Source organism: Centruroides sculpturatus, unplaced genomic scaffold (genome assembly GCF_000671375.1).
Source record: "Centruroides sculpturatus isolate CEXI.00-Female unplaced genomic scaffold, Cexi_2.0 scaffold1720, whole genome shotgun sequence".
Lineage (NCBI taxonomy): Eukaryota > Metazoa > Arthropoda > Arachnida > Scorpiones > Buthidae > Centruroides > Centruroides sculpturatus.
The window spans coordinates 46,283-55,965 of record NW_019385970.1 but is presented as its reverse complement, the minus strand read 5'-3'; the positions used below and the strand labels follow the sequence as shown (position 1 = coordinate 55,965).

The following is a 9,683-nucleotide window of genomic DNA, read 5'->3' as shown; positions in this document are numbered from 1 at the left end:
TTTGTATTCGTTTGTTTGAGATTTATTAAATTATACTTATGTTTATTATACAAAAATGTCTCTTAATTGGGTGTCCGAACCAGATCGTAAACGCGTGTTAATCCGCGTATAATAAGTTTGATTAACTGGTGTCAAGGAATCCTGACGTAGGTCCGAATCTCTCGATTTAGATCATTATTAAAAGCCCTCCTATAAGAACTTTTAGGATCGGATCTTTCAATCTGAAACCTGGAGAACTAGTTTTACCAACTGGGTGCCGAATAAGTGGTACAAACAATCCCCCTCGGATTAGTACCCCCGGCTGATCTCACACTTATATTGATTCTGTTAAAACTTCACTTAAAATGTTTTCTTGTTAGGTTTACGTCTCATTCGGATCGTTTAGAAACCTCTGTATAATTCATAGGACATCAGTTCACTCGCTAACACGTGCGAAGTTCAAACGTCACTCGTAATTTCCCAGTGACGTTAGACGTACGATAATACCGCCTCCGTCGTTTTACAAACAATCGTAACTGCTACACTAATAACATCACTCCGAGTTTATAGAGAATAGAAAAGGTTACCTGTGTTAATCAATGAACACCAGCTTGATCGTCTCGTTTATAACAACAACAGACATCTGACACACCCTAGCACATTCATTCAACCTTGAGCGCGCGATTATTGCGTAATACACATAAAATAGATAAAGTAATGTTACTTGGTGCTATCTGTTGACGGACGTATATTACTTTCTCAAATTATTTACTTTATTTATCGAAACGAAAACATAAATTATAAATTTAGCGTTTAAACAACCATGCTTTTCGTTTTCCACCATCTTCAATAAGCACCTCGCAAGCACAATAAAATGAAAATAATAATTATAACAAAAGACAATTGTTAGTCGTTTGGCCGCTCTTTCGTTAGCCACTTTTCATTCGTATTCGTTTTCAAGTCTTAAAAATTGTTAAGAATGCAACAGACTTTAAGTAACACAGCGTTATTTGTTACAGGAAACGTTTTGTTTACATTAGTGTTTAAGAAACTATACAAATTTCATTTTCTTTTCCATTCACAAGAGGAACGAACAACTATTGAAAGTTATATTCTCACAAGGATAGTTTAATCGAACACTCACATCGTTTAACATTTTAGCTTACTCATTTCATTAATTGAAGCTTTGTCATTCAAAAATTAGACGATTCTTCTATGTAAAAACCTGATATATATCTCGAAAGTCTTATACATCATGACACATTTTTAATTCTGTTTTCGGGCTGACTGAAATTATAATATGATCTCGAAAATTTCGTATTGCTCCAATGAAATAATAAAACTCAAACTTATAAAACGTGTTTCTAGTGAAACTAATTCTGCGTTTTCACTTACATTCAATAATTTCAGCATGTCACGAGAGAAATTCAAATCGTGATTTACTTTCTTAAATCTGATCAATGGACGCCAGTAAGGCAACATCACGCCAACAAGAAAAATGTCCAAATTATTTGTGTTATTTTTATTAATCAAATTCAGAAGACGTGAAACAGGTTCTCTGATATCGTATTTATAATCCGAAAACGGTCTGTTGTCAAGTTGGAGGATAAAAAAAGTCTTCAAATTATTTGGAGAAGTACAATTGTTCAAGTAATTAATTGCGTAATTCTCAATTTTATCCGGTATCTCACGGAAAACGATGTACACTTCTTTAAATGCATACAGTTTCAACAGCTCTGTAAAATATTGATAAGTACCGGATTTCCAAAAACGAAATACCACATTGGAATGAAAACAAAATTGTTCCCAATTTGCTTTCAACTTGAGTGTTTTGTGAACTCGAAGCATATATTGAGGTGAGAACCTGTGTTCTTTTACGTATGTTAAAAGATTTTTGGCTAAAGGTTTATCCTTATAAAATCCCAATAGAAATAATAATTCCATTTCTGAAATATAACCAGGAAATGAAACATTTTCGATATACAGCAATAAAGCTGATAGAAATTCGAGAAACGTGTCATGCAGAAAACTATATTCAATTGTATTATCGCATTCAGAAAATGAATCAAGAACGAGAATGTCCAGTCCAATGATAAAATTGTATTCATCTTCTTTCGGAAATTGATTCCTCAAGAGTTCTGAGGCTAAATTTTCTTCTTTTACCAATTTTAGTAGCAAATTTTCTCCCACAAAATATTTTCCTCTTTTAAACTTTCTCTGCTAATTTGTTTTTCTAACATAACGTTCTGATATAAGAGTAAATATTCTGATGTATAAATCAGTCATCGTTTCAAGTTCTTCTATTTCTCCATTCTGATGAAGGCAACACAACATATGCAGCATCAGTGGACATTCTGATATTTTTTTGTAAAATCCGATTTCTTTCAGTGCACAATAGAGTTCCTTGGCTTTACTTTTGTGTTCTTTAAACATTATTCGAATGTATTTTTTTGATATTCTGGAGAAAATCCCTCTAACGAAAGTCGCATGTTCATGTCTTCCCTAATATCTTCAGCGGCTTGAGGTCGACTCGTAACCACAATAGTCATTTGATAAGTAATATGAAACGATTCTTCTCTTATAAATTTCAGAATTTTTGACTTTTCTACAATTTCATCTAACCCAATCTAATGTAATCTAACCTAATCTAACCTAATCTAATTGTCTGTCTTGAAATTTCCAATCTTTATTAATTGACAAGTATTCGTGCATATTATCGAGTAATGCATCCTTTACACTTTTATCGCCTAATTCTCGTAAAATTACAATAAAAGTTAAATCAAAGTGTTTGAGGTAATCAGTGGTTGCCCAATCGTACACAATTTTCTTGCACAAAGTAGATTTGCCATAACCGGGATCCCCCGTAACTAAAATAGTTTGGTGTCCGCCTTCTTGAATGGAAAACATCTCATTCAGGCTTATTTTCTCTCCGCTATTTTTTCCAAATAAATCTGCCTTCTCTACAGTCAATTCTACGAAATAATCTTTTAATGGAAAACTTTTTTTTTGCCCTCCCACAAAAAGGATCTCATGTAAGAAAAGTAAGTCTTGTATTTGTTTTTCAGCATCTGGCAACAACTATTCAACATTGCTGCAAGAAAAAAAAAAACATAATTAGTAAAATATCGTGTTGGTTATTTTCATTTTATTTTCGTATTGCGAATTATAAGAAACTTTCGGCCATATTTGTGGTATGATTTATGGTCGAATGCATCAAAGCATTAGTACTTACAGTGAGTCGTAAAGAGGTATTTATGTTAAACTAGGCACAGTACGTTTTATAACTGAAAAGGGAGTTATTTACGACTGTCATAAGAAAGAATTTTGAAAAGAATAATGCGATAGTTCTGGCTGCCGTTCTTGTATATACAGTATTTATGATGTACCAAGGTTCATCTTTTTCCAATAATGATTTAATACTATAGAATCCATTATATCAATGACAATACGTTAGTTGTGGGTCTGTCTTTCACAAAATTCAATTTCACAATTCTATATTAATAACAACTGGACGCTACTTTAACAGTTTTTTTTAAGTTACAACAAATACTTTTAATATTAAAAAGTAGATTAAAATTGATTTTTATATAGTAACAAGACTTTATGTAAAAATTAGAGAAAGATGCCGAATGTATATGTTATTACCTATAAGGAACAAACATGGAAATTTAACTGATCTCTATACTTAAAATTTAATTTACAAATGTACAAATGTAAATTACAAATGTAAAACAAATGTATATATATATTTAAGCCGTTTATATATTTAATTTACAAAGTAGAAAAAAATCTGTTTAAAACAATGGAAAGCTTTCCAGTGAATCTTATTAAACAGAACTTTATCAAGCTTTTTCTAATTAAATTAAGCAGAAAATTTAACTGCATTCTATTATTTTTATTTAAAAATATTTTATGCTAATTTGTAAGATATCAATTATCATTTTAAATAATTTTAAACAATGCAAATTACAACTTTTGTTTAATATAAATTCTGTATAAAGAACTTTATGTATTTAAAAAATTTACGTAATATTTAACATAAAACTTAATATTGATAAAGGTAAATATAAAATATTCCTTGTCGGCACACAAAAACACAGAAACGACAATTACAATGGTTTTATTTCGAACGTTGACTGTAAAAACACACACTTACCATCTCTTTCTTTGTCTTCTTTCTTTGAGGAACTTGCTTTCGATTCTGACAAATGAAATTCAATTTTTGACCCAACGTGAAGTTGATTACAGTTCTTCACTGAAATTAATAGGCAATTTAATATTATTTTTTCCGAATTATAATTGTACGCCGTAATTCAATAACAGTTATATAATCATAAATGTAATGTGTGTAAATCTATTTATTTTTAATAATTTCCAGGCTAACGGAAATCCTCATACACTTCTGGTTATCTCTGTGTAAAATACAATACTGTAGAGCGTCGATTTTCCGAATCAATTGGGGACTGGGGTTGTTCGTATAACTGATATTTCGGATAACCGATTTGTGTACGAAAAAATAGTTTAACGTATTCGATGTTGAAATTTTTCTCCGTTGAGTGTCGCTTCGCGTTAAATTTTCGTCGATGTTAAGCCTAACAAAGACTATTGTATCGTTAAAAATTATTTTTTTATTTTGTACAAACAAAATAAATATATTGAAAAATATAAAAACAATAAAAAATTATACTTCAGATGTTAACTTAGTATCAAAAACGTAAAATATTTGAGTAGCCGAAGACATAGCCAAAGATTGAAGTGCCACAGCACTGGCGAAAATTTAAATTTGCCGACTGGAATTCTTTCGGATGATTGACGTTTCGGATGATTGAATTTCGGAAAATCGACGCTCTACTGTAATTTAATGAGAGTAAATTATTGTCTTTTAACATTCAACGCGATTTTCCTAGATTTTCTTATTTTATTTATTAAATAACGCATACAAAACCGTTTACCGTTTACAAGTTCCTTAAACATATTTTCATTTTGCGTCACGCCATAAATTGCCTGTAATTAAATATTATATTAATTACAATCATTAAACTACTCTAAAGTGCAGTTTATACGAAGTAAAATTAACAAGATAAAGTATATTTAATATTAAAGCACCACTATAATGTTTCGAGGGCACTCAATTTGATTGCGATTTAGTGAAACTCTTCACTATCACTTTACTGTTCTATTGTGGTGGGTATCAATATACTAATATGCTACGTTGGAAACTTAAATATAATTATACTTGAGTAATCTCTTTTGCAAGCGTAACATGATAACTGTTACTGTTTGAAATTACAGCAATCAATTTTTCAGATAAACAATTAAAAATTAGGTATATGCCAACTCTATTCTTAGTTTATTTTCTTAATTTGCAGCAAATTAAATGTCATAAAACAATAATTCATAATTTAGATTAAAATAAAATTTATTTTGAACTTACTTCAGCAACTTCTATGGAATTAACAGGAGAAACGACGACACTCTTCTCCTCACTTGAAGCATGTGCTTCTGCCATTTCTTTAATTCAAATTTAATAATTTAAATATAACATAAATTTGGCAAATTTCTTCCTTTTACTTAAATCTTATTAAAAGTACGGTGTTCGAGTAAGCAGATAAACTATTTACCTTATATATAACACTTGAATATAACTCTATGCCTATAGATTTTCAGATACAGGATACTTTAGTAGTCGAGTCCTTCTGTATCGATAAACATAAATAAATTATAAATACGATACTATTATTATTGTCTGTATAATATGTATATATCTATATGATAAGTAATTCTTATGTGAAAGATATCTACACAAAAACTTATGTAATAACTCTTGTAAATTGACACTTGAGAGTATATCTGCATACGTAATGCTTATTTATATTTGCAAAACGTTTAAAGAAACTACACTTCGAAAATTACGTTTGGTAAGTGTGCATCATAAAATTAATATTTTGCGTCAAGAACTTCCTGCCTTGTCGAGGCTTCCAGCTTTTACTGAAGCCATATTATTGTTGACATATATGAACCCAATAATAGCCAATTAAGTTGTAATCGTGTAATTACCTACACTTACCACTGACAAAATTCAGCAAGAGAAAGGAAATGATTTGATCTATTACAGTTTTCCTGAAAAATGTGGTCTGTCCAATTATATACGAACTTAAGAGGAACAATACAAATAATTCAATGTGTTCGAGAATTTTGCAGAACACGCAACTCCGAGAGCCTACTCAGCTTAAACACGACATGAAGTTTTACTGACTTGTACTGAAACTTGTAAATTTTTCCTGTATAATCGATATTATATTTGATAGAAACTGCTTGGATCCAACTCATCTCCGACTGTCTGTCTGTCTCTTTCTTTTCCCCGTTTTTATTATATCCTCTGTTTTAAATTTCGAAGGATTGTTTAGTGTTATTTTATTTTTTAAAATTGATAATTAGAATAAATAGAGATAAATAAAAACGTCACTTTAGCGCATTCATAAGCACCCACATTATTAAATTTCACACTTGGTTATATTTACCGAGTTTCGGAATGAAAAGAACGTTGGGATAAAGCCACCTCTCGAATTACTATTATTAAAATCTATTGTGACCGGACTTATGTATGTCTTCAAATTATCATTCTTCTGCCTTAAATACAAGTAAATAAAATGCGAGTTGTCAGATACGAGGAAAAACTTCAGTCCGTCGAGTGTAAAAAAATCTTTTTAGCTGTGTTATCATATTTTATTTCGTATTGATTTTTATTTTTATATACACCATTTAAGTTTCAAATCAATACTTAGAAAAGAACAAAATTTATGTATATAGGGTATATTATATAAACACACAGCATAGCATATAACAATGGCAGAACTACACTAGAAAAATGTAGCGTTTTAATCTCAATTCAGCTTACATAAATTTATTTTTGAACTATTTTTAAATTTTTGAACTCAATTTTTGAACTATAAAAAAACATTTCAATTTTGAAAATAGGGATGGGTTCCGTAAAAATTGTAAATGCTCATAACGAGTAAAGTCATTAAGTCCAGATATCACACGCGACTTTGCTTTATCTCTCCACATTATCGAGCTTTAATCACCAAAATTTAACAGCATAAATCCCCCTAATACGCAAACGTCCGTGCATAATTACAGAAGTTTTCAACAAAAATCAGGAATTATTAAGCTTCATACAGAAGAGTTTTCACACAAACACGAACGTTCATACACGCAGAAAAACAGCCCAAATATTTTTACATTTGTCGACCTTTCCAGGTGTCCTAAGTCCAAAAATATAGAACAATTGATGGGTCATTTTTTGATCGATTGCAGTACTTTCCCTCTGTTATGTATAAAGCCGGATGCACACGTGCGGCGCGGCAAGGAAAAGCGACAGAATGAAGTCACTTTTTCTCGCCGAGAAGTCGATTTTGTGCCGCTTTTCTCGTGTCGCAAAAGTTGGTTGAATTCTATCTTTTGTGGCCACCGCTGCCAAGACGCGTATTTTTCAGCCAATAACAGTTCGTCCGGTAGTCACGTGAAAAAATACAATCACGTGGTGTTATAATGGCGGAAAGTTCGACGCGGAACATCAGAATAAAGAGGAAAGAATAATAAATTTAACACAAATTCTACACAAATAATCATATATTTTTTAATTCAAAGAACAAAACAACCGAATCTTAGTCGAAATAGTATTCCTTATCAAGAGATTTTAATCGAAAAACAAGCTTATTTTGTACAGTAGGCTACATCAGTTCTTTATCGATCCAACAAAATATCTTGCCGAGATTCTTGCCAATATAATATCTCTAATCCAAAATCTTCATTCGAATTTTCGACAAATGCTTTTAGCTAAGTAAAACAAGCCGTACAAAACAAAATTTGTAAACACGTGGGTATCGGCAGTGTCGATATCGTTCGCCATCTTGAATATTGAACGGATGCGCCGAAATGTAAACGGATTGCCGCTTGTGTGGTTGCGCTGCCGCGCGGCGAAGACGCGTTTGCAGCACCGCTTTTCCTTGCCGCGCCACAAGTGTGATTCCTCCTTAACAGAGTCGGAGAAGTACTGCTCGTTGTCCTCGGTGTGATCACAATGAGAGTATCTGTTACATATTTTTTGAGTGCCACATCGCTGAGCAAACTTGGCACTGGGTAGATAAAATTTTTAGTAGGCCTATATGTATCTCCTGGCAAAACGTAAACTTCCTCTCTGATTTCCCTGTTGAAAACCAAAATAATTACTTAATTAATTGTGTTATTGCTTTGACCAAGAGGGTCATTTGAAAAGCGAGATGCGCCCTCATTTTTGAAAATAAGAAAGGGAATGCAATTATTGTAATAAATAAAATTTGTGATGAGGCTAACTTCAATTTAAAAGTTGACCATGAGAACTTTTCTTACAGGGAACACAACGCGCTATACTTTGGCACTGAAAATATTATATAGAAAAATGCTAATAATAAATTTGTATTTAATGATCAGCGGCAATAAAACCACTTCTGATTCGACTGTAATTGTAATCACCTACGCCTTTGTATGTAAAAGTAAAAACTTTTATTGTAACTGTTTACTCATAAAATTATTTCTATATAATTATGTAATCTTTGTATCGACTGTATTTTATAATATCTCGTAATTGTACAGTTTTTATATGAATTTTCTGTAATTATAAGTGCCAATGTTTGTAAAATGTAAAAGCCGAAATATTAATACTGTAAATAGTTTATTTATAACTTACACAAAATCTATACTCAGTATAGAAATATTATTTAACTTTTTAATTTTGTTTTTTATCTGCGCTTGTTCTGTATACTTTTCTCTCATAATACCCACCTTGTATATAATTGTTTATATCTTACTACTGTAAATATTCTCGGCTATTATGGCCATGTCGTAATTTTATTGTCTTCTTATTAATTATTTAATTAATGTATACATCATCAGAAACAATGTACAAGGTTTCCTGCTGCTTAGCATGTTGCTGATTTGTAACAAGTAATAGTTCTGAATAAACTTTAAATTAACCAGTAAAAATTACTGATCTGAGCAGAAAACAAATAAGTATACGCCACAAAATACAGCAGTTAATTATTTTATTCTTAATGTTTTGACTTTTATAGTCATGCTTTAGTGCTTATTCTATAATTACGTCATAAATACTTAAACACACACTTACATTTTATGCTTTTTCGGCAAGTAAAATACGCGTGGATTACTGTAAACTTTTACTGCCAACTTTCCTCATTGTAATATGAGAAATAGCAATTTTAAATAATCGCAGATATTAGAAAGATTTTTAAATGTTTCATTACACAAGTATACAATATTTCATACCAATGCGCAATAAATTCTTTATCTTCGGAAAATTTAACTGATAAGCTTATTAATCATTAATTTCTGATAATCTATTTGTAGGAGAAGGCAGAGCGTAGCAAATATGCACATTTTTGTGAAAATAATTATACGTGGTATAAATTATTGCTGCGATTTAATAATAATGTGATCAGGCTGTGACTTATGACGAGGATTTTAATACACATAATGTCCTTTAGATTGTGATATCATAAATACAGATATTTTATACATTTAGGAATAAACGTTCTACTCTGTATTGTTGACATCCTGAACTTTATTTGAACTTCGGTGAAATTTTGAAACCTGCTTACTACAATCAGCAAAAGTGTAAAAAATTAAAGTTATCGCATTATCGCATT

At 30.9% G+C, this 9,683-nt stretch overlaps 1 protein-coding gene across 1 annotated transcript; it reads right to left on the bottom strand.

Moving 5' to 3' along the window:
- Window positions 1-2,192: 2,192 nt before the first annotated feature.
- Window positions 2,193-9,293, bottom strand: LOC111612873. The gene is made up of 6 exons (XM_023354154.1): window positions 9,146-9,293; window positions 5,601-5,675; window positions 5,414-5,490; window positions 4,932-4,983; window positions 4,136-4,234; window positions 2,193-3,070 (listed from the first exon to the last, which is right to left on the bottom strand). The coding sequence occupies exons 3-6, from the start codon at window positions 5,486-5,488 to the stop codon at window positions 2,967-2,969; spliced, it is 330 nt and encodes a 109-aa protein (XP_023209922.1). The 5' UTR covers window positions 5,489-5,490; window positions 5,601-5,675; window positions 9,146-9,293; the 3' UTR covers window positions 2,193-2,966.
- Between the last annotated feature and the right edge of the window lie 390 nt (window positions 9,294-9,683).

Excerpts from the sequence above, each read along its gene's own strand:
- LOC111612873 (XM_023354154.1), bottom strand. The coding sequence starts at position 5,488 with ATGGCAGAAGCACATGCTTCAAGTGAGGAGAAGAGTGTCGTCGTTTCT. Across the intron at positions 4,984-5,413 it reads ATTCCATAGAAGTTGCTGAA|GCAATTTATGGCGTGACGCA; the intron begins GTAAGTTCAAAA and ends ATTTAATTACAG. Across the intron at positions 3,071-4,135 it reads AGAAGACAAAGAAAGAGATG|CAATGTTGAATAGTTGTTGC; the intron begins GTAAGTGTGTGT and ends TTTTTCTTGCAG.